Source organism: Typopeltis vanoorti, chromosome 2 (assembly GCF_054136105.1).
Source record: "Typopeltis vanoorti isolate ZY-2024b chromosome 2, IOZ_Tvanoo_1.0, whole genome shotgun sequence".
Lineage (NCBI taxonomy): Eukaryota > Metazoa > Arthropoda > Arachnida > Uropygi > Thelyphonidae > Typopeltis > Typopeltis vanoorti.
In genome coordinates, this window is record NC_143550.1 from 123823581 (window position 1) to 123850065 (window position 26485).

A 26485-nucleotide genomic window follows, 5' to 3' on the forward strand; every position below is an offset into this window, starting at 1 on the left:
GGCTTATTTTGTACATCTTTACATACATAAAAGGAATTTATTTTTTTCAAATTATCGAATAGGGCAATAATTATAGATATATAAGATATCAGATAACAAAAGCAAAAACAAGCCTACAGGCAATGGACAAGATATGGAAAAGTAAATCACTAAGCCTTCCCTCAAAGCTGAGACTACCTAAAACATGCATATTCACAAGCAAACTTTATTGTGAGATGTGAGTAATGATCAAAGACTCTGAAATGAATATTGACCTTTGAAATAAATACATAATGTTATGTCATAAGTATATTCTATGAACTAGATGGGTAGCAAATGAAGAACTGTGTAGAAAAGTAAACTACAAAGAGAATTTAATGCAGAAAATATGAAGGAAACTAAATCTTTTTTGGACATATTTGCAGGATGGATAACAGTATAGAGATCATAACCTTGATGTTTGGTGAGAATCAAGATGAGACTAGGTAGATAATGTGAAGGAATGGTGTAGAAAGAATTTGCAGGATTTGAGTTACCTGGCCACCAAGAGAAATGGCAAAGAATGATGAAAAAATTCGATGTTGCAAAAAAAAAAAAAAAAATCTAAAAACATCGACTTTTTACATAGGAATTCACCTGAATTTTCATTGTAAAAATGTATATTTTAACCATCTGTATAAAGAGCAAAATAAGCTCAAAGGAAATTAACTTGCTCATTGTTTAAGAAGGGATGTAGAATTATTGAAACCAAGAGCATCGCCCAAAATTCGGCATGTCTTTTGAAGATTGTGTGCAAGACCCATCGCAGGTGACCTTCAAGGTCAATATTGAAAGGGCGTGGCACGAATCAAAAAGAAAGGCCAGTAGGCAAGATTAAGGCAGTAAATGGTGGAGGTAAGCTTGTCGGCAAATTTTCGAGAAACATAATACAGGGTTCTCCAAACTACTAGCAAGACTCGCACGGTGACGCTAAGGGTCCCAAAAACTTAATCAAAGGTGCAGGGACTCGGGTGTATAACAGGGTTGGTTCGAAGATGAGAAAGGCTTCCTTTTCTTCATCCTGAATGATCCATCCATGAGAGATTGAGGTGTCGTGAAATTCCAGTGGGGAAGACAGAGAGGCCCACCACCGATAGTCATTCCAATCACAGCCGAAGATATCCGGAGGCGATAAGTTAAGGAGAAATCTTGCCGTATTGGTCCTAACGTTGAGTAAGCACGTGATTTCTTGACCTATGCAGAGATCCTTCACCAGACAGTTCAAGACGCCAGAAAAGCTTACCCTATATCCTGCCAGCTGCTCCGACTATTCATTACCCTATAACACTTCAAGGAGAATTTCAAAACACGGAACGGAGGAGAGAACCCCCCTCCGAGCACCGGAATAAGAAAAAAAGGACAGAAGACACATGCAAGATAGGAAGAGACCCATGTGAGTCTATTTATTCATAATTTGTTTGTGAATTAAGAAAGAATTCCCTATTGAACTGCTAAATTGTCTAGTTTAAGGAGATAGTATTTAGAGTGTTAACATTTCTCATAAAAGTGTGAAATAGTTAATGAGTGAAACATGAGTGCAGTTAATTTCCCTTGGAGAAAAGATTGAGCTATTGAAATTTCTTTGATTATATGTGTACTTATGATTGAATTTATGATAGAGTATGTTCCTGATGTCATGCCATTGGAATGTTTGAAACTCAATGAGGTGGGCTGTATAAATATTATTGCCTAGATTATGATTAAGTGTTTTTGAAAGGAACGAGATTCTGAGAGATATTTGTATACATGTATGTTGTATTTTGATTGATGCTAAATTAGGAATGTCAAGTGCAACCAACAATTTCATGTTATAGGTATAACTTCCTGATATTTGTAATATAAAGTATGCTTGTTGAAGGTCTAAGTAAGTAAGTGCGAGAGAATTTAATAGAAACCAAGTTGAGTGATTGAGAAAGACTAAGAACTACCTTTCATAAATGAATCTTGTGATTTCATGTGATATGTATAATTATTTGATCAGAAATTAAACTTGTTGTTATTGTTGATAAAAATAGTTGTTCGATTCAATCTTTTTACAATGCACTGATTCAAAAAATAATTGTTGATAGGAGGTTAATAATAACATAAACTTAATCATGTAGTGATGTCATAGTAACCTGTACATATCAGGAAATTGACGAAAAAAATTACAAGGATCTGTATATTTATTAATGGTAATAAATCATCTCATTTTCTTTATTTTTCCGGTATATCCACCATGCACATTGCTTAGATATGCTATTCACTGTTCCCTAATATGGTGATATATATCACTTTCTGTGTTCTGAGATTCTTAAGTTTTACACCATCATAATATTACATGAGTCAGCATGAGGGTGGTGACTAAGAATACTAGTACAGTGAACTCATTAGAACAGCAGGAATAGTTTATTTTAGTGGATAGTTCGCTATACTGAATTTCTTTAACCATAGCAATATACCTATGAGACTGGTTAGTACTTTTCATTAGTCTTAATGTATAGTACTTTTGCTATAGTGAGAGTTAACTGTATATCTAAATGGTGTTATAGAATTAACAAAGTTTCTGTGGAGATACTTGTTCTCGGCATGCAGCCAGCTAAGGTTTCACTGCTAATTTTTTATCAATTTATTTTTTATATTTTTAAGAAATCAGTTGATGTGTAGATGTAAGTGCATACTAGAATTAATTATCGTATGATGATACAATGGCTGTGAGGTCCTTTACAGGGAAGATTGCACCATCTCATGAAGCAATATTAAGCTATTGGCTCTAGTGTATTTTTGTCTATAAATTGCATGTGTACTCTTGGCCAGTTTCCTATTTTGACTGAAGAAAAACCTGAGTTTATGGGAGGAAAATCCTCCATCTCTGTATGAGACTGGCTAACTTACCGTTTAACTCAAAACACCTGATAAGGGTTCCTCACATCATAGATGAGATTAGAACTTGGATCTTTCCGGCTAAAAGGCTCATCTGAACTAATTCAGAAACAGAGGCTCACATAACTAGAATAGTTCATGGCATAAGTTTAAGGTCTATTAAAAGAAACTTTCATTTTTTTTTTATTTTTAACATCTCATTGTTTAAGAGATACTTGTGCCATGGGAGGTTTCTTCAATTAACACGAAAAAATACAAGAGATAAGTAATGCTATTTATTTAAGGCCATCATCAGTGGCAACAGTAGATAACTATAAAATAGAATGTGAACAATGGATTGATATGAAAAAAGCTGCATGATGTCATATAAAACAATGCAGTGGTATAACTGAGGAAATATTGATAATTCATTAGTTATTTTAAAAAAAAATCTTTTTGTGTGATGAAAATGAGATTTTCCCATATCTTAGATAGGAGGTAATCATTCTGATTTAAGTTTGGATGATGAAGTAAGGCCTCTGTGCTTTATATAAACAAGCATTCCAATTTATACGGACATCGATGAAGTAAATGTGTTTCAAACAGTAGGATGTTATGGTCTGTATCTATTCTGTGCTGCACCAAGCCAGATTTTTCAGATTTACAGTTGCTAATGTAAGATTTATGTTCTTGTATTCTCTTTTCTACAGAGCATCCAGTTTGTCCAGAGTAAGAACAACGACATTCATTTTGGTAGATACGAGGGAGAGCTGAAGGAGACTGTTTATCTTTTGAAGATGGAACATGCCGATAATTTGTGGATAGATAGAAAAGTAGCCACTAAATTGTGTTTCTTTCTTGCATCTCAGAACACTTTTTCAGAATTAAGAAATATGATTTAGTGGCTACTTTTGTTTTCTATCAATAAATTATCAGCATGGTTCCCATCTTCAAAAGTCTCCTCTAGCTCTCCCTGGTGTCTACAAAATTCATTGTGACTGTCATTCTTATTTTGGACAAACTGGACTCTGTAGGAAAAAGAATATGAGAACACCATTCTTATATTAACAATGGTAAATCTGAAAAATCTGGCTTTGGCACATTACAGAATAGATACAGACCACAACATCCTATAGTCTGAAACATACTTCATCGATGTCCGTATAAATTTGAATGCTTGTTTAAAGAAATCGCTGAGGCTTTACTTCATCATCATCTGAACTTAAATCAGAATGATTGCCTCTCTCTATTTAAGATGTGGGGAAAGTCTTATTTTAATCACACATCAGTAATGTTTTTTTGTATAGCTAATGAATTATCAATATTGCAATATTTCCTCAGTTATATGATGTCATGCGACTCTAACTTTTTTCAAATCAATTCATTGTTTACATTCTATTTTGTAATTATCTGTTGTCACCACTGATGATGGCCTATAATATTCAGGTTGAAATAAATAGTATTACTTATCCTTATGTTTTTTGTGTTAATTGAAGAAATAACTCAATGTGATCCTTGACATTATATATATTTTATGTGCATTATGTTTGTAGCATTCACAGATCTTTATAAAAAGAAAGATTATTAATCTCTTTACATATTATTGTACAGGAAAAAGCAGACCTACCAACAATTAGAAATGTAGTAGCAGCTTTTAAATCAGCTATTGAGCAAGCTGGAGGAGATGAAAAGACTGGCAATTCAGGTTTCCAAGTTAAAGGAAGTTCTGGTAATATTTAGCATTTTGATCATGTTTTGATCATTTTGATACATATACTATCCTGTGTTATATTTTTAGACTTGAAGCAAAAGCAGTTATTAAGACCTTATGGCTGCTTCTCTAATAAATGCTGGAGGGGATATACTAGATTTTTATGTGCAACCTCAAGAATTCATTTATTCATTATATGGTTGTCTTGGTTAGGATTTGATTCACTGTTCCACAGTATCTTAAATGTACTTGATAGTATTAAGGTCAGACAGATTAAAGTGGGTGTTCACATTGCTTTCATATCACTCCCTATCCTTGAGAGTATGAAAAAGATTTTACTCCCCTAAACTGCTGGCCTGGTTGGCCAAGTGGTTAGCATATCAGCTCTCCAGCCAACGTCAATAGGCTGTTGGTTCAAATCCTGCCAAGGGCATGAATGTTTGTGATTGCCCTACTAACCAATTACCATATGTACTGCTGTGACCTGTGTCCTGTTCAGTACAACTGTTGATGTCTTTGCACCATAAAATCAAATTTAAAAAAATCCCCTAAACTCAGGTTTTTCATTTTACAAAACAACCAGACCAGCCAGAGGAAAAAGATTAATTGGCATAGCATATTACCCTTCCAGCCTTACTTTTGCTGTTTCTTAAACCATATCCCATTCTTCATATAACAAAAATAAATTTAAAAAAAAATTATCTTTACTTTTTTCTTTCTGTTAAGTAACATGTGTGATCATATTCGGAGGTCTATCAGATGCTGTTATCACTTGCTGTTGTAATTTCTTTCATTTTGGCTATGCTGGCAGATCTTCAGAAGTGAGGAGATAGGAACATGTCAATTACATCGAGTTATTTCAGTATTGTAAATGTAGTGTGATTAACCTTGTTCACTGATCACAGAGTTAAGGAGATAAAATGAAAGTATTGCATAGAATCTGTTTCAACTTTGAGGTGCATATCATATAATATTATGGTGATATTTAAGAATTAAAAAATAAGTTCCCATTGAACACTGCAATATTTAATTCTTATTTTCCCAATTAAATTATTTCAGTTCTTCAGACTGTTTATTAATACTTACATTGTTTAGTAGACACTCAGCATAGTAAATAGGTATGGAGTAGAGTGTGCAAGGTTCACTGTAGTGAATTGAGGGGAAAATTATTAATTCCATTACTCAGTTACCATAAAATAAAAGAAATGGTGGGAAATTATATACTGGTGACAAAACACAAAGAGTTTACAGAAAACAAACATAAAGAATGCAGATAACAGTACAAAAAAGTACAAATGCAAAAACTATGGAAGACATATAAGAACTAAAAGAGTATGAAATTATAAAAATGAAAATGCAGAATTAATGTTCAAATTTCAAAATGCTACTTTAATATAAGCTAATGTTGCTCACCTGAAATCTTCATAGCAAACTAAATATGTGCAGTCAGTCAACTTTATAATTGGTCTCTTCCAGTTACAAAGAGAAAGTAATGAACATTAGTCAGTAATGTGGTCATCTTGAGGAAAGGGGAAAAGTGATTAGCACAACTGGTGAATAAGTCAAATTCCTAGTTGAACAGAGATCCAATAATAGGCAGCTGGCATAAATTGATACTGTTCTCTTAGAACTTTAACTTAAAGAAATATATAGCACAATGTAGTGTTTCTTTAATTCAAAGTTTCGTTGAAGTTATGAAGTTAGTGTAGGTACAACAGAGATGCTTTGCTGCTACCTACACTTGAAATTGAAAAATTCTGTAGCTCTAAGATAAAAACTATTTCAGAATTTTTTATGTAAATTTTTCTGATTTTGATGGCATATTAAAAGTTAATGTAACATTTTAAAATTTAAACGTTACGTCTGCATTTTCACTTTTTATAACTTCATATTCTTTTAGATCTTTTTTATGCTTCCTTAATTTTCATTTGTATTTGCTTGCTGTTATTTTTTTTGCCAGTCCTTCATGTTCTATTGTCATTGCGCAATTTCCTTGCTGTTTCTCATGATATCCTTTGTTCTGTTTTATGTCATTTCCTTTCTTTATATATGATTTCTTACCATTTCCATTGTTTGCTGATTGCTAGGAAATTCAGTTTATTATCACTTAAGATTTGATCTTTTCCTGTTTATAATAGTTCACTTAAAATAGCATTGATTCTCTGCATAGCCTGGTACTTTTCCATGGTTCATTATAGTACATATTTACTGTATACATTTCCGGTTATTTGTAATATGTTAGTTTCACAGACTCATTGGTCTTCCTCTTTAGGATTATATTAGCAAAAATAGACTTTAAAACAGATGTAAATATAAAGAGCAATTTCTGTATCATTCAGAAAGTAAAATCCATTGAAAACAGTCTCATTTTAATAGTGGTGCTAAATTTGTTAATTATTGTTGTTTTATAAGAGCAGTCCAAGTATCATTGAGTATTAAGTCAGTTTGTGTTGCATTTATTTCAGATATTTATTTGAATTTTCTCATGTAGCTGTCAATGTCTTACTTCTTTAACGGCAGGGGAGGAGATTATTTGGTGATTACAGTATAGTGTCAGTTGCTTTTATGTTGCTGTTTTAAGATCTGGGCTATTGTCTCAGTCACATTTTTTTATGCAAGGCAGAATATGAATCGCATGGGCAGCATACAACCATACAACAAAATCAACAATTTCATCAAGCAGTTCATCCAGAGGAACTAAGAACCACTTAATTTTGAGAATCGATCTTTAAATTAATAAGACTAATGAAGTACACAAATTGGAAGTGCTGTTACACTTAATTGTGAATGCTTGAGATGTCCTTTCATATAACTTATCATCCAAACAATTGATCCCACACACACACATTTACAAGACTTAGCACTACCAAAAATTCCAGCCATTTTATAGAAAAAAAAGCAAACAACGTTAATCTAGAACTCGTGGAGTTATGTTAATTTGTTCACATATTTAGCTGAGAGATGAAACTATATTGCTTTCCCTTCAGGCACCACTAGAATCTTCTAATGTTAGTTAATTTTTTTTTTCTTATTTGTCACTAAAATATATTGACAGAAGAAGGCTTAGCAATGAATTTGTCAATCATACTATAGTCTGTTAGTATTTGTATGGAATCCTTTGAATGACAGGCCTTGGTGGAATACTACCAAACCAAAAAAAAGTGGATTAGACATTGATGACATCTTCCAAGATCTAAGTAAGAATTTTATGAATTTACATTATATTTAAACATTTTTGCTTGTAGAATCTGCCTTGTACTTGAAATAGAAGATAACAAAACTCTTCAATTTCTCAAAATATTAATCTTCATCTCAAACCAAATTGAATATGTGTAGCAACATAAATTTTATTTAGCACATGGGTAAAAATACAAGAAATTAATGAGCAAAGCTATACATGCAGTTCAGTTAACCAGTCAGCACAATTTGGAAGCAATGGGAATAGCAGCCTTGTCTAGTTGTAAATCTGTTTAGCTGACTCCAGAGGTGTCAAGGTACATTGAATCCTGGAGGTTTAACAGTTGGCCTGGTTGGCTGAGTGGTTAGTGTACCTGCTCTCCAACCAACAGGCTGCAGGTTCGAATCCTGCAATGGGCATTGATGTTTCTTATTGTCTTTAGGTGAGAGAGACAATAATGTCATCGCCCGGTGCGAGACCACCACCTCACTTATTGGAGGCCTGAAGTGGCTTGAAAAAGTTCCATGTCTGATCTCTAGAACAGGCTTCCGGACCGTAAAAAAATAAATGAAAAGTATATATAATATTGATAAAATAGGAGGGTATTCCTAGCCCACCCATGTTACAAAATGTACTATAGGTTTATAAATAACCTTTTATGAATGGGAGCCACATATATTTAAAAAAATGTTGGATCTGTAATCAGCTATTGTTTGTCGTTAATTCTGAAATCTTCTCCACTAGTCCAGGATACCATCTGGTATTTCCACAAGCTAGATGGGAGATCTAGAGGTAAGATGATGAGCTGGAGAGATACCTTGATGTATAGGACGGTCATGTTATTTCTGATTTTATTTCTTTGATGGTTTGAGCTTTCTCTTTTCTGAAGCAAGGAGGAGTGATGTGGGAAAAGATCAGGCAACATAGAAGAATAGTACATCTTAAAGCACCACAAATGGTTCTCATTGTTATGTTAAGCAGTGCGTGTCCACAAGAGTCTTGTAGTGACTTCGGCTGGTGAACAATACTGTCACAGGAAAGAACTGCCAGCTGCAGTTGCAGTGTTTCAGAGTCGAAACATTGCAACCCGAAGTTGTGCCTGTAGGCTTGTTAATGATGTTATTCCTAGCAGATATCTTTAACTTATTTTTTTTTCCAAATGTTGCTGGTATGTGAAGCTGTGATCAAATGTGATACCAAGGTAGCAAGGATTACTTTTATGGATTAGAGTCCTAAAGTCTAGTTTTCTGTGTGCCTTGTGGTTATTTAAGTGGAAAGCTGTTAAGTGTTTTTTGCGGTGAGCTCAGATCTTTGCTCAGTGTTTCCTCAAGGCCTTGGAAGGTTTGTCTTAGGTGGTGATTGCTGATGGAAGAATGTCACTTGTGTACTTGTTGAATAGAGCTGGGACAAGGATGCATCATTCCAGCAATCCTTTCTCTAGGATAAATGTTCTGCTTTTTTTGTGAACTTTTATTTTCATTTTGAGAGCATTTGTTCTAGAAGTTTGTTTTATTGGCAGTACTTTGTTCATCATCATCAAATTTCTGACATGTACCCTCAAGGGATGTACGGGATATGATAGTACTACATGAAAAATTCGTCATTACTAACTTCCTATATACAATTTTCCTCCAAATCAGTCTGTTACTTGTCAAGACTCCAACATTATCAGATCTTATGTTTCTATCGTCTAAGGCACTTTACTCTTTCAATCCACCTATATCTTGGTCTTTCTCTGGGTCGTTTTCCTTCCAACCTGGCAAAGAACACTTGTTTTGCTAATCTTTCCTTGCCCATTTTGTTTAAGTGACCATACCACCTGAGATTAGCTCTGCTAACACATTCCTGAATGCTGACAGTATCAAGTTCTTTCCTAATATCCTTGTTTTTAATATGATATTGCCATTGATGCCATCTGTTCATGCCTCTAATCTTTCTCAGGAATCTCACATCTGCGGTCTCTAGTCTTTGGTCAAGTGTTTTACTTCTGACCCAGCTCTCAGATCCATAAGTTAAAACTGGTTTGAACACTGCTTGTCTTGTATACAGCTAATTTAGTGTTCCAACTAATTTCTCTCTTATTCCATATGATGAAAAAGTTTATTTTTCACTTGGTTAGACTATAATAAATTTAGTTTAATCCTTTATCCAAGTGTGAGCAAATAAAGTTTGCACATGAAAATATCTTCAGGACTGGGGTAAGGTAGTACAACATCAAGCTAACTAACTCTCATGCTGCGAGTTGCCCGGTGTTGTACTACCTCACCCCTGTTATGAAGATATTTTCAGGTGCAAACTTTGTTTGCTCACACTTGGATAAAGGATTAAAACTAAATTTATTATAGTCTAAACAAGGGAAAAATAAACTTTCAACATCTTTCTCTAAATCCAGAGTAATTTAATAAAAAGGTGGCACATCGTTTGGAAACTCCTATAGGTAAAGATGACCTGCCATTGCTTCTGCCTGGTACTCCACCTCTGGGCATGGCTCCCACTGAAGAGACTTCAATAAAGGTCGAAACTAGTCTGGGTAGTGGCCCTTCTCTTAATGCATAACATTGTACATATCCGTGAGGAGATGTGTTTTGCATTATGGGAGATACTGAGATAAGAGTGATGTTAGCTTGCTCCACCTTTGCTGGGAGTTTCCCAGTGTTGTACTACCTTACCCTAGTCCTGAAGATATTTTCAGGTGCAAACTTTGTTTGCTCACACTTGCATAAAGGACTAAACTAAATTTATTATATTCCATATGAATTTATTCATTTGACTTCCTACTACCATATCAGGTTTATTGATTCTGTTGTCTATTTCTGTATTTAATTTACCATCTTCACTAAAAATCGTTCCTAAGTAGCTGAAATGTTTTACTTGTTCCACAGGTTCTCCATTCACAACACAGTTGACATTTTCAGTGATTCTGCCTATTTTCTTTGTCTTTGGCTTTTTATTGCTGACCTTCATACCATATCTGTTACAACAGTTATTCAATTTAGTCAGAGAATCTTGTAAACTTGTAGTGGGTTTATTTAGAAGTGTAACATCGTCCGCATGAAGCAAAGAGCTGACATTAACATCTTCAATTCTGATATCATGTTTAATACTACTTTCCTTCATAATGTGATCCATATAGATAATGAATAACAGAGGGGATAATGTACATCCTTGTCTCACACCAGATTTAACATTAAACCATCTTCCTGTACTTCCTTCAATTCTAACTGGTGACTTGCAACTCAAATAAAGACTAAGTATTGCTTGATATAATGCCCCATTGACACCGTATAACTATAGCGTATTGAATAGCTTCTCTCTTGGCACCTTGTCATATGCCTTCTCCAGATCGACAAAACTTAAATGCAGATCTTTGTTATATTCCCATGATATCTCTACTCTTTTTTGTCGTAAGGTGAAGATTTCATGTTCACAGCCTTTATTAGGCCTGAATCCAGCTTGTTCTTCACCAAGCTTTTCTTCCACAATCCTTCTCAACCATTTCTCAAGTATACTGGCATAAATCTTGCCTGGATCACTCAGTAGGGATACCTTTTGTAATTCTCACATTCAGTTTTATTTCCCTTTTTATATATGAGTACTAAGAGAGCTCTACTCCAATCATCAGGAATTCGTCCCTCTGTCCAGGCCTTCTGAACTATGCAGGGCAGCCACTGTAAGACTTTTATACCACCATACTTCAGCATTTCTGGATCGAATTTCTCCTGCTGCCTTTCCACATTTCAAGCCTTTGATGGCTTTTTCTACTTCAAGTATGGATATGTATTCCTGATTCTATGCCTCTTGAGTCTTTTTTTACCACTGTGCTATCACTGCTTGTTTCATTTAGCAATTTTTCGAAGTAATTCCTCCATACTTCAAAGATATCTTTTTCTCCCATTTTCACGTCACCTTTATCATCTCTAACTCCTTTTACTGCACTCTTTCCTTCATTTCTAAGCTTCTTCAACAACCTCCAGGATATCTTAACCACCTTCTTGATATTTATTTTCATTGTTCTTGCCAAAGTCTTCCCATGACTTTTGTTTAACTAGTTTTACACAGTGTTTAGCTTTCTTACATTTTTCTGTTTATTCTCTAAGAGCAAAAGCTGACTTATTTGCCAGGAAATTTTGATGTGCTTTCTTCTTTTCCTTCACCATGGAGTTCTGATTTTTCTATTGTTGCAGACAATCTCACCACATGCCCTCTGGCTGAATCAATCAGGGTTTTCTTCAAAGTTCTTGTTCTCAAACTCTTTCATTTTTTCTTCAATAATCTTTCTGTATTTTAGTCTACAGTTCACATCTGAGAGCTCCTCAACTTTTTATTTGCTTTAAGACTTTCTTACATGTCATTCTTTTCAATATGAAATTCAGTTTTATCCTACTCAAGACTAAATAGTGATCACTTCCAATTTCAAATCTCTGTATGCTCTGGTGTCCTGCACCAGGGAGAAAACATCACTATCAACAATAACATAGTCTATGAGACTTTTCTTATTCCTTGCCTCTTCTCTCCTTGTGAATTTGTGCACATTTTTATGTTGGAACATGGTGTTAGTAATAACCAGTCAATGTCCTGAGCAGAAATCCAACGGGTATTTGCCATTATTGTTAGCTTTGTTCTTTTCTCCAAATTTTCCAAAAATATTTTTGTATGTCTCGCAATCATTTCCTACTCTGCTATTTAGATCCTCAACAAGGACCAACTTTTCCTTTTTCATTGTGTCAGTTGCTTTTTCTAAAGCATCAAAAAATTCCTCCACTTCTACCTTAGCAGTACCTTCTGTGGGACCATAGGCACAAATAAGCCTGATTGTCCAGTTCCCCATTCTCATATTTGCTCACATTACTCTACTTGAGACTGCCTGCCATTCAAGAAGATTAGACTTGTATTTCGTGTTGAATAATATGGCTACTCCTTCTTTTCCTTAATTGTCATTGCCTGAATATAACATTTTGTATTTATTGATCAGAAAGATCTCACCAGTTTTTGTCTTTTTAGTTTCAGTCACCCCTATTATGCCGATCTGGTAGTTATCTAATTTCTCAGTTAGCTCCATTTCTTTGCTATTCAGGCTTCTTATGTTGATAGTACCGATCTTTAACTCTAGTGATGTTGAGTTTGTGTGTGCTTTCAGAGTTGTTCCAGTAACTGACTTTTCACTGTTCGCTCTGTTCGTCGGAACTGCTGCTCACAGAATGCGACTCTCCCCGTCCTCAGAAAAGGCTTGGCACAGGAATAAAACTTCGAAATGAGAGCCCCTTGGCCCCTCATGGTTTCCTGCCGAAATCAACGGGGGCCTTGTTTAACTGGGCGACACTTGAGCCGGCATGAAATTTTGTCATATACCATCATTTTGTATACTGGTTTAAGCCAATAAGAATACAATTTGGTCAGCTAAATCCTAAATTGCCAGCCATCCTCGTTTGTTCAGTATCCAGGTAGATACTCAACATGGTGCACCACGAGAGGGTGAGGATTGGACATTAGGTCAGAAGCCCTGGTCGATTCTCCACATTCCTTTAAAGGCTATGTGGAGGTCTCCTCTCAGTTATATAGCTTTGAGCCTTAAGCACCCCAGTTCATTGTTTTATACAGTAAACCTTAAAAGTTTAAAAACAGGACTTGTTTTTAAACCCTTTTAATATCCAGCTTCTATGTGGGTTGTGAGGGCCATGATCTGGTTGCAGCCTCTGCCAGATCTAAAACCTAGCCTGTTCATTGGGTAAGATGGATTCTATTTTTGGAAAAATTATAGTGATATTGATAATATTTTCAAAAAGTTTGTTAGGAGTGTAGAGCAATTCTACAATATAATAGTTGTTGGGATCATCAGTTGATTTGTTGGGTTTTGGCAAGGCTATTATATTTGATATTTATGCCAAAGGTTTAAGAGCCATTTATTATTGAAGAGAAGAAGAAATGAGATAGCCATGTTTTTGCTCTTAGGCCAAGATGAGTAAGAAAATCTGGATGGATGCCACCAGTGCCTAGCAACTTTACCTGTTTTTGTTAGTTTGAGGGCTGCATCAATTTCATCTAGAGTTACTGGATTTGAGTTTGGTGTAGATGTAGGACATAATGAGAGAACTTTATTGTAAAGATGATGGGAAAAAAGTAACTTAAAGAAATATAAATACAGAAACATACCTACATGTAATCTCCTTTTTCCTTCCCACTCAGCATAGAAATTGGCATCATCAATATCCTTAGGGGCAGAATATATATATATATATATATATATATATATATATATAGGATTAAAAACCTAGCTTATAAAATTGCTTGGTATCTTTAACACACACACACACACACACACACACACACACACATATATATATATATTGTGACGAGAAGAAGCAAAACACCAATAGCTTTGAATATCTAAAGAATATCTTAATTAAAAATAGCTATAATGCTAATTCAGTTAATAACAAAGAACCTATGTCCATCTAATAATCAAGAAAATCACAACTTCAGAGGTGATTAATTATATTTAAAAAAAATGTAAACAAGGGAACAGGCCACATCTTACAATAAACAAACAGTATAACATAAAAATTGTCTTCAATCCAGTAAATTTCTGCATGATTTCTGCTATACGGTGATCCCTAAAGAATTCAGGTATTTATAAGATACTAGCTGGGCTATGCCCCCACCCCTTTGCGCCTACGGCTTCCCAACCCCCCGAGTTCCTGACCGGTAAGCTGGTTCTCCTTGAATTCTGATGACTTGAATTTTGAAGACTCGAAAGGAGGGTGTCCCCCCCAGCATCCCCCCACCCAAGTTCAAGACTAGTAGGCCAGTTCTCCTTCTGATGACGCAAAAAGGGGGGTGTTCTTCCCCCCCCCTCAAGTTCCGGACTGGTAGGCCGGTTCTCCTTGAATTTTGAAGACTCGATACTCAGGGTAACCCCTGAGTTTCAAAACGTTTTCAAATAACTTGACAGAAAACGTGACACAAAAAGGCTTCATAAAAAGGCTTATCATTTTATATCTATAGGGTAGATATTGGGAAATGAATCACATGCAAACCACCACCACCACCAAAAAAAAAAGTTTGTATGTTTATTCTTAAGACATTTAAGTTCTTCATTTTGATTTTAATAGTGCATTTTGTATATGCAGCTGTCATAATAACCCACCAATGGTATTGCACTTCTTTTATATTTGTATTTAAATTAATATACTTTGTAATTCTTGTAACTTGTTTCATTTTTTATTTTAGTCTGAGATAGCTGCAAAATATAATTAATCATCATCTTCACATTCTTGATGTGTACAAGATATTATAATAATTACTACTGTTACGTCTCTGTATTTTCGTTTCTTTATTAGAGTACGTATTTAGTATGATCCAGTTCTCTCTATATCCTTCTACTTTAATTTTATATCTTTCTCCTTAATATGTAACCCGGTTTGGCTCCTAGGGATATTTCCTCTTCAGAAACTGGCAAATTTATATTTTAACTGCGCCAGCCAGCTTCCTATAACAAGAATATAATCCAAGCCTAGGGAAATATTCCTAAGTTTTAGGCATATGTGTTAATCTCGAATTCACACGCTAGTATATAAATCTCGGTACCTTGCAGTCGTGACCTAAGATCTAATCGCAATTATATAATTATCTAAACTCCTTCCTGCTATTTGGTTCTATTTTCACAAGTGGTAGTTTGACACCTCTAATTCAGGCAAGACTCAGGTTAAAGTAACAAAACATGTTTATTAATGCTAAAAGACAGATAGATACTTTAAATCTTGTATTAAGTTATCAAAACTTCTGAATTGCTAAGCTATACAAACTATTCAATACTAATATAACCTTCTTACATAAACTGACATGCAAAATCATGTAATACAAATGGATAATTAAACAATGTCACACTCAAGTCGAGTTCCTTCATTCACATTTACTTTAAATAGATATTTCACAACTCAATTCTTTCTTACTTAAATTTACTCAATTAACAAAGGGTTTTCACTACTTCAATCATATACAAGTTAGAGATTTATCCTATACAATTCTTTGTCTAATAGAATTGGCTGTATTAATTACTCTATCCTGTCAAAGTTCTCTAAAATGTCCTCAGTCTTGCTTTATCAAGACACAAATTCTACCTTCAAACAATCTCACGATATAAAACAAAAGGATCCTTACTTTACCAAGTCCCCCCCTAAAGGTCTATTACTTGCCACGTGTTGCTCTGGTCATCCTTCATCTTGGCTGGTTCTGGGTCAGGTCTCGTGACTGAGCTGTTCCTTTCTCTGCTACCGGACACAAAAATCAGGAAATGGCTGGAACTATGAGCCTTCTCCGCTCACTCGGGTGGGTCATTCAGCATTTGGCACCATTTTGAATGAGCTGTTGATTCTCGTACGGGTCTCCGCGGAATGCCTCTCAGCACAAGTCATGAATACGGCTGGCTGTCCGTCGACATAGTACTCTCGGCTTGTCCTATCTCCGATCACTCGTCTAGCGTCCTCAATCTCCAAAATCCCGGAAGAAACAGAAAAAAAAAGTCTAGAGCTTGGCGCGTATTGCCTTAAATATTCTTTCTCAGCACCCTCTTTTTCTGTATTGTTTTTTCCCACGATCCATAACTTACATTGCTTTCCCTCCTTGCTATTAGGTGTTGTTTTCGAAGAAAGGCGCTTACATCAGCCTTCCCCGTAAGCTGTAGCCTTCAGCGTTACGACAGGCACTTGCGGCTTAGATGTGACCGTTGATCCTATTAGTCATGTCTTACCTGGTGACTTACGATTTTATGATAGCTTAATAATACATAAATTAAGCCATTATTCCTTTACATGAATTGCTAATCTGACATAATTCTTGATTTTAGCTTTCCGTTTTACAATAAATAATTCCAATGCATTACGCATACTGATCTTTTACATACAACAACTTAAGTGTTTCTCACCTTCCGCTGGTAAGTAGGTATTATGCAACTTTCTTTGTTATTTTGTAAGGCTTACATGTTAGATCCATCCTGAATGAATAACTTGTCAAGAAGTTCTCCATTCGATATCTAACACTACATGATCAACTTACATTATTACTAACTTCCTATTCACAGTCTTCATCCAAATTAGTTTGTCTTGTCAGAATTCCAATACTGTTGCATCTTATGTTTTGGTCTCACTCAGGGCTTTTTTTCTTGACATCCTGGTATCTAACAGAATAAGAAAGGAACATGCCATCTCAGATATCAGATTAACTCTAATCACTCTTCTACGAATGCTAGCATATCAAGTTTGTAATATTTTCATTTTTTATATGATTCAGCCATTGATGCCATCTCTCCATTTCACTAATTTTTCTCAGAACTCTCATATTTGTAGGTTAAAATTGGTTTGAACACTGTTTTGTGTACAGCTGCTGAAGTGTTTTGACTAATTCCTCTTCCTTATATAGTTATTCAGTTAATTCCCCACCAAATTCAGTTTGCTATCTTCACTTCAAATTGTGCTTAAATAGCTAAAATTTACTAGTTCTATAGGTTTCTCGTTCAGCAGCTGATGATTTCAGTGTTCCTGCATATTTTCTTACTCTGTTTGTATTGCTGATTTTTACCAAATTTGTTACAGCAGTTATTCAGTTTAGTTAAGGAATCTTCAGACTTGTACTGGATTTATTTAAGAGTATGACATCAGCTGCATACAGTAAAGTGCTGCAATTAACATCTCTAGTTTTGATAGGTTTAGTGTCACTTCTCTTCATAATGTGTGCCCTTGTCTCACACCTGATTTTCAAACTGCTGACTTATTGCTCAATACGATGTCCTGTTTATATCATATAATTGTAGCGTTTTGAACATCTTTTTCTTGGATCCTTGCCATATGCCCTTTCCACATCAAAACTTCACATACATATTTTTGTTATATTGCTATGATTTCTCAACTTTCTGTTTTAAAGTGTAAATTCGATCTTGACAATCCTCTTTTTGGCACAAACACAGTTCTTGTTTCTCCTCCACAATTTTTCTTAGCCTCTTCTCAAGTGCACTTGAATAAATCTTACCTGCAACACTCAGTAAGGAAATTCTTCTGTAATTCTTGTATTCATTTTTTTTTTAGATAATGTCAGAGTTTTACTACTTGCCTAGTCAGAAGGTTGAATTCCAAATGTCTTAAGTTTTTTAATGCACATTTTTTTTTTATTTCTAGTATTAATACCTACTCCTGATTGCATTGTTGAATGTTTTGAATTACTGTTCTATCACTTCTTTCATTTAGCAGTGTTTCAAAGTAATTATTCCCGACATCTAGAATAGCTTCAGTTTTCATACCACTTTGTTTCTGTTTTCTTTGACAGTACTCTTTCCTCTATTTCTAAGCTTTTTAATAGTTTCGGAACATTTTGCCATCTTTATGACATTATCTTCTTTTTTTTTCTTTTTCTTACCAGTCTTTCACTTCTGTTCAGCTACATTTTACACATTGCTTTGCTTTTTTACATTTTTCCTCTGTATTCAGAATACATGCTGACTTACTTGCAAAGAACTTTCAATACATTTTCTTATTGGTAAAAATTATCTACTGGACAAAATACATGCAAAAAGAATAAAATCAAACTGAGTTGCAAAGTGATGACACCTCCAAGGAGTCCAAGGACTCATTGAGGGAGGGCACTCTGCTCTGCAGCTCAGTTTGTTTTCATTAAATTTGATTTTATTATTTTTACATGCATTCCGTCCAGTAGATATTTTTACCAATGGCTTCTGTACATATTAATTTAAAATTTCGCTTGAATTGTTAACGTTGACCAGCAGTGAGCACAACCACTTACAAATGCCAAAGAAGAAGATATTCCTTCTGCTCAAATGCAGCATGTTGTGATAACATGCAATTCCCTAATCATGTACTTAGTAATTTAATCATATTTTTTTTTCTTTTTAGTATTTCACTTACTAAAAAGGCTAGTATCTGTCCATAACACAAATCCAAATGCTATTAATTCATTAATTCTACCTCTTTTTACTCTGAATTTCCTCTAAGCATTTTCATTCGTTTACTATTTTTAATATTTATTTTCTATTTTTCTGTTTACTTCTCTTCAATTTTTTTTCCCCTCTTTTGGACTGTTTTAACATGTTCGCTGCCAACTACGAGTATACTCGTTGGTCGACTTGTACTGACCTTGAAGTGAAGTGCTTGGCATGCGGTAACAAATTATGCCCGAGGAACGGGCAGCAAACCATGAGCATCACAAGCCAACTGCAAATATCCTCGTATAGCAACTCGTATTGACCTTGAAGAAGTGAAAGTGCTTGGCGTGTGGTGACAAACTATGTGCGAGGAGCGTGGCAACGAACGTTTTAATAGCTACAAGAATTCTTTTGCTGTAACAGTTGTTTCTGGCATTGTTAATTAAATTATAACTTTTCCTCTTTTCTGTTTTAAAATTTGCCTGTATTACTCTACTCAAATGTATCTCCCTTCAAGAAATTTATCTTCGTGTGTAGCAATAAATACAATACATGAAACATGCTGATATAGTTGCTCTTTCCTTTCACTAGTCTTAGTCCAAATCGATCAGTTATTATTTATTGGGATCTCGCTTCACTTGTTCTTTGTGTCTCAGTGACACCAGTTATGTTTTCTCTCTCTTGTTCCCAGCTCCATCTACATTTTTTTCATTGATTTTACTTTCAGTACTGATGAGGTTGAATTTTTTTTCTAGTAGCTAGTTAACTTCTAGTTATCTAATTTTTAACCTTTAAAAGACTCATTTCTATTACTTGCCTAATTTTGAAATAACCATAAATCAGTTTTGAATAATTTGGGTTCATCTTTAGTTATTGATTTACTTTATATTATTTGCATATTATTTAATTTCTCTTACAGTATTCAATGAAGTTGTTCAGTTGTGCATTACTAACCTCCTACCAGCAATACATAAAATGTTGAAGCTTCCTCCTCCTGGATTTTATAAGGAAGGTCATAATATAGAACCAGCAAAAAGTAAAGCTTGGAAAAAAGTTATGCCACCTGTTAAATCATATTTAGCAGATGTTATCCGGGTAAGTACTCCACATTTCTCAGTTAACAGTGAAGAATTGTTTGATTTCTCCAGCTGAACTGAAAATTTTCAAGGCATTTTCCAGTCAATTCAATTAACCTTGAGAATTTCAAGGTTAATTCATTTTTAGTTTTGACTATAAAGTCTTCCTTTAGCTTGCTCCAACTTTCATATAACAAACAAAAAATAAAACCATAGTATATAGTTATAGGATTTTTACAGTTTATCTGTGCTGACCATCTTTAGCAGAACCAAGGTAGCTTGCTTATAATTGATTAATTTTCACACTATGATTTTAAAGATATTTGTGACATAGATAAATAATTTTTAACAGATATACACAAGAAAGTTTTAATGATTATTGAACTATAAATATTTTGTCTGAAAATAACATACCATCATCAGTTATTATGAATAGTTCAAAAGGTAAAACTAATGTTGAACAGATTTCACATTCATGGTATGAGGCATGCATGCTAGAATTGCTAGCAGAAATTAGGATGTGCTTTTACAAAAATCCAGGAATTCTGAGAAAATACAACCACGTGTTTTCCCATCAATAAACTGTCCACCTTATCACTATTCTACTAGGAATCAACTTTCATCTCTCTCTCTCTCATCAGAGTTTACTAAGTGCCTTGTGAATGCTGTTTCAAATACTTTGGACAAGTTGGGCTGATTGAGATAAGAATTCAAGCAGGAATTCTGAGAAAATACAACCATGTGTCTTCTTCTTTTCCCATCAATAAACTGTTCACCTTATTACTATTCTACTAAGGATCAACTTTCATCTCTCTCTCTCTCTCTCTCTCATCAGAGTTTACTAAGTGCTTTGTGAATGCTGTCTCAAATACTTTGGACAAGTTGGGCATTTGATTGAGATAAAAATTCAAGAACAGTATACTACATCCTCTACATGTTTATGCCATACATCTAGGTCTGATACAATACATTGACACAGGCTACAAAATCTTTCAAATTAGAAAGATTATTTAAAGAGTTATGAGGCCTCAGCACAGCTCAAACTTGAATCAGAATGATATCTTTACCAAACGTTTGAGAGATTCTTATTCTCAACAATTGTAAATAATAATAATTATTATTAGCATTTTTTTTTAAACTACACTTTAATTTCTTGTGATCAGTTCTCAGATGTGTAGCTCATACTATGAATGAGAAATTCATTATCTGGTTTGCCTTTTCACTAATGATAGTGTGTTATGTTTGGCCCGAGTAATTTGGTACAATTTAATATCGTTAAAACTTCTTTTATATACAGTAACATGCACGTTTCATTTAAATTGCTGTAAGACCTCATAACCACTTTGTAGTTTTGAGAAAATGAAAGAGAAAATATCAGATGTCTTTTCAGAGGTAATTTATGGAAGAAAGTTCTCCTAACTGATCACTAAGCACAAAAATCCAATATCCTTTTACTTTATGAGAGAATATATCTTCAGCAAAGTCCTGCTGTAGAAGGGAAATATATTCTCTATATACAGGTGTTTTAAAAAGAATGATCCGATTTCAAATAATTAGATTCATCATCAAATTCCTGACATGTACCCTCAAGGGGTGTACAGGATATGATATTACTACATGAAAAATTTACATCATTACTAACTTCCTATCTACAATTTTCCTCCAAATCAGTCTGTTACTTGTCAAGACTCCAACATTATCAGATCTTATATTTCTATCATCTAAGGCACTTTGTACCGTATCCATCCATCTATATCTTGGTCTTCCTCTGGGTCATTTTCCTGGCAACCTGGCAGAGAACACTTCTTTTGCTAATCTTTCCTCGCCCATTCTGTTTAAGTGACCATACCATCTGAGATTAGCTCTGCTAACACACTCCTGGATGCCGACAATGTCAAGTTCTTTCCTAATATCCTCATTTTTAATATGATATTGCCATTGATGCCATCCGTTCACGCCTCTAATCTTTCTCAGGATTCTCATATCTGTGGTCTCTAATCTTTGGTCAAGTGTTTTACTTCTGACCCAGCTCTCAGATCCATAAGTTAAAACTGGCTTGAACACTGTCTTGTATACAGCTAATTTAGTGTTCCGACTAATTTCTCTCTAATTCCTCTTTTTTTGAAAATTCTTGAAATTCTTCAAGGAATTTCTAATTCCTTGAAGTAATTACTCCATACTTCAAGGATATCTTTTTTCTCCTGTTTTCATGTCACTTTTATCATCTCTAACGCCTTAAAGTATACATTTTTGGTCGTTTTATAATAGGAATACAATTTTATTAATACAGACCAGTATTTTACAATAAAAAACATTTATTAAAACCTACCAGTTTTGCCAGCAAACTGTCTGGCTTTTTCAAGGTATTTTGTAGATATGAAAGTTAGTAAATGCAAATAAAAGGAACATAAAAAACGTTGTAAACCAAACTAGTATCTATGGTTACACGTTTCGCATGACAGAGATGACTTATTGTTCTTATTCATTATCACACATGCGTGTTTGTTGTAGACTTGTAATGTGATTACTGGCTAGCTGTAGTTCAGATTGATTGAGAGAGAGGATCAAGTTTTTCCACGAACTGTTTAGAATTACACCCTGATTTCTGTTGAGGTTTCCGCCGGTTATTAGTACTATTGTGGCTTCCTTAAATACACGATGTCTGTAGTCGTCATCGAGATATGGCATGGAGCTGTTTTGCCAATCTATCGTGTGGTTAGACGTGCAGAAATGATGTGCTAAGCCGGAAGAGATGCTTCTGTTGTGGTTTACATCACCAACATGTTCTTTTTGTCTAATTTCTAAACTTCGTGAAGTTTGTCCGATGTAGGCAAGACTACAGGAGCAGGGAATGTAATATACTCCTGGATATTTGTAGAACGGAACTTTATCTTTTGGAGATCCTAAAACTTGTCTGATGTTGGTGGTTGGTTTGAAGACCACTCTGATGTTGTGGGCTCTTAGTCCTCCCAAAGTCCTCCCGTGACTTTTGTTTAGCTAGTTTAACACAGTGTTTCGCTTTCTTACATTCGTCTCTGTATTCTATAAGAGTAAAAGCTGACTTATTTGCCAGGAAGTTTCGATATGATTTCTTATTTTCCTTCACTGCCTCTTTAACTTCCTGTGTTCACCGTGAAGTCCTGATTTTTCTATCCTTGCAGATAACCGCACCACATGCCTCTCTGGCTGAATCAATCAGGGTTTTCTTCAATGCTTGTCACTGAATCTCCAAGGTTTGGTTCCTGTTCTCACTCTTTCATTTTTTCTTCAGTAATCTTTGTGTATGTTAGTCTACAGTTCACATCTGAGAGCTGCTCAACTTTTATTCGCTTTAAAACTTTCTTACATGTTATTCTTTTCAATATGAAATTCAATTTTATCTTACTCAAGACTAAATAGTGATCGCTTCCAATTTCAAATCCTCTGTACACTCTGGTGTCCTGCACCAGGGAGAAAACATCATTATCAACAATAACATAGTCAATGAGACTTTTCTTATTCCTTGCCGCTTCTCTCCATGTGAATTTGTGCACATTTTTATGTTGGAACATGGTGTTAGTAATAACCAGTCCATGACCTGAGCAGAAATCCAACAGATATTTGCCATTATTATTAGCTTTGTTCTTTTCTCCAAATTTTCCGAAAATATTTTTGTATGTGACAATAATTTCCTAATCTGCTATTTAGATCCCCAACAAGGACCAAAATTTCCTTTTTCATTGTGTCAGTTGCTTTTTCTAAAGCATCAAAAAATTCCTCCACTTCTACCATAGTAGAACCTTCTGTGGGATCATAGGCACAAATAAGTCTGATTGTCCAGTTCCCCATTCTCATATTTGCCCACATCACTCTACTTGAGACTGCTACCATTCAAGAAGATTAGCCTCGTATTTTGTGTTGAATACTATGGCTACTCCTTCTTTTTCTTGATTGTCATTGCCTGTATATAACATTTTGTATTTATTGCTCAGAAAGATCTAGCCAGTTTTTGTCTTTTTTTGTTTCAGTCACCCGTATTATGTCGATCTGGTACTTATCCAATTCCTCAGCTAGCTCCATTTCTTTGCCATTCAAGCTTCTTATTGTGATAGTACTGATTTTTAACTCTGGTGATTTTGAGTTGGGGCGTGTTGTCAGATTTGTTCTTAAGGCCTAAAGTTTCACTCACCACAATTACAATTAAAATGCTCACCACAGTTACAATTTTCAAATCGGGACATTCTTTTTGAAACACCCTGTATAACTAAAAATTAGATTAGGTTGCTCCACGGCTACCAAATATTAAGTACATTCCTAATAAGCCACCTGAACAAACAGAACGAATGCATCCAATTTACCATCAAGATTGAAAACAACTCTCTTCCTTTTCTAGACACCCTTGTCACATCTTCCCTTCACTGTCTACCGTAAACCTAACACACACACACTCCAATATATACACAAAAATTCATACCACCATCGAAGACAAAAAATAGAGACCATCAGCACCCCCAAACATAGAGCACTAACAGCTTTGCTCCAATGAGCAGACTCTGAAGAATGAGTACGAAATTATTAACCAAACCTTTATAAAATATGTCTACAACAAAAAAAATCAATTCACAAGATTATCCACAATAATGCCGTGAAATGTAAAAAAAAATTACAAAATGGCATATCATACATTAGGGGAATGTCAGAAATGTGCACAAATTCACATGGAGAGAAGAGGCAAGGAATAAGGGAAAAAAAACTCATTGACTATGTTATTGTTGATAGTGATGTTTTCTCCCTGGTGTAGGACACCAGAGTGTACTGATTTGAAATTGGAAGCGATCACTATTTAGTTTTGAGCAGAATAAAATTGAATTTCATATTGAAAAGAAGAATATGTAAGAAAGTTTTAAAGTGAATAAAAGTTGAGCAGCTCTCAGATGTGAAGTGTAGTCTAAAGTATACAAACATTATCAAGAAAAAATGAAAAGGTTTGAAACTGGAACCAAACCTTGTAGATTCAGTGGCAGATCCTGAAGGAAACATTGATTGATCCAGCCAGAGAGGCATGTGGTGAGGTTGTCTGCAAGGATAGAAATGGAACAATCAGTGAACAGCACAGTGGTAAAAAAACACTCAGCAGGCATGCAATCAAGAATACATATCCATACTTGAAGTAGAAAAAGCCTGAAATGTGGAAAGGCAGTGGGAGTAGATGATATTCAACCAGAAATGCTCAAGTATGGAGGTATAAAAGTCTTACAGTGACTGCACTGCATAGTGTTCAGAAGGCCATGACAGAGGGAACTATGAGAGAGCTACCCCAGTTGATTGGGGTAGCTCTCTCATAGTTCCCATATATAAAAAGGGAAATAAAACGAATATAAGAATTACAGAAGTATTTCCCTACTTGAGTGTTCCTGTAAGATTTATGCAAGTATACTTGAAAAACAGTTAAGGTTTGTGAAAGAGAAGCTTGTTGAAGAACAAGCTGGATTCAGATTTTCACTTTATGACAAATAGTTGAGAAATCATGGGAATATAACAAAGATCTGTATTTAAGTTTTGTAGATCTGGAAAAGGCATATGAAAAGATACCCAGAAAAAAAGCTATTCAAAATGCTATAATTGTATGGTATCAATGGGGCATTATATCAAATAATACTTAGTCTTTATTTGAGTTGTAAGTCAGCAGTTAGAATTGAAGGAAGTACAGGAAGATGGTTTGATGTTAAATGTGGTGTCAGACAATGATGTAGATTACCCCTCTGTTATTCATTATATATGGATCACATTATGAAAGAAAGTGGTATTAAACCTGATATCAAAATTGGAGATGTTAAACTCAGCTCTTTATTTTATTCAGATGATGTTATACTTCTAAGTAAATGCAGTACAAGTCTGCAAGATTCCATGACTAAATTGAATAACTGTTGTAATTGATATGGTATGAAGGTCAGCAATAACAAGACATAGACAATGAAAATAGGCAGAAGCATTTAAAATATCAACTGCATTGTGAATAGAGAACCTATAAAACAAGTAAAACATTTCAGCTACTTAGGCACGCTTTTTAGTGAAGATGGTAAATTAAATATGGAAGTAGACAACAGAATCAACAAAGCTGGTATGGTAGGAAGTCAAATGAATAAATTTATATAGAATAAGAGAGAAATTAGTTAAAGTATAAAAGTATGTGGATCTGAGTGCTGGGTTAGAAATAAAACACTTGACCAAAGACTAGAGACCACAGATATGATCCTGAGAAAGATTAGAGGCGTGAACAGTTGGCATCAGTGGCAGTATCATATTAAAAACAAGGATATTAGGAAATAACTTTGCATTGTTAGCAGAGCTAATCTCAGTTGGTATTGTCACTTAAACAAAATGAGAAAGGAAAGATTACCAAAACAAGTGTTCTCTGCCAGGTTGGCAAGAAAAAATCCTCAGAGGGAGACCAAGATATAGGTGAATTGATACAGCAAAAAGTGCCTCAGAAGATAGAAATATAAAATCTGATGTTGGAGTCTTGACAGGTAACAGATTGATTTGGAGGAAAACTGTAGATAGGAAGTTAGTAATGATTCTTGTTTTTCATGTACTATCTATCATATTGTGTATGCTACTTGAGGGTACATATCAAGAATTTGATAATGATGATGAGAGTCTTACTTATCTCCAGTGTACATAGCATTCAGAACATGAAGGCATTACCCTAACACAAGAAATTCTTAATGCTGACCTTTTTTGACGAAGTGGTT

The 26485-nt window shown here is 34.7% G+C and overlaps 1 protein-coding gene across 1 annotated transcript in view; it reads left to right on the top strand.

Moving 5' to 3' along the window:
* Window positions 1-26485, top strand: part of Noc2 (Nucleolar complex protein 2) — a 173640-nt gene that overhangs the window by 38534 nt on the left and 108621 nt on the right. Inside the window, exons 5-6 of the mRNA XM_090407937.1 lie at window positions 4471-4588; window positions 19595-19770. Coding sequence (XP_090264063.1) covers window positions 4471-4588; window positions 19595-19770 — 294 coding nt within the window. The remainder of the gene's footprint in view (window positions 1-4470; window positions 4589-19594; window positions 19771-26485) is intronic.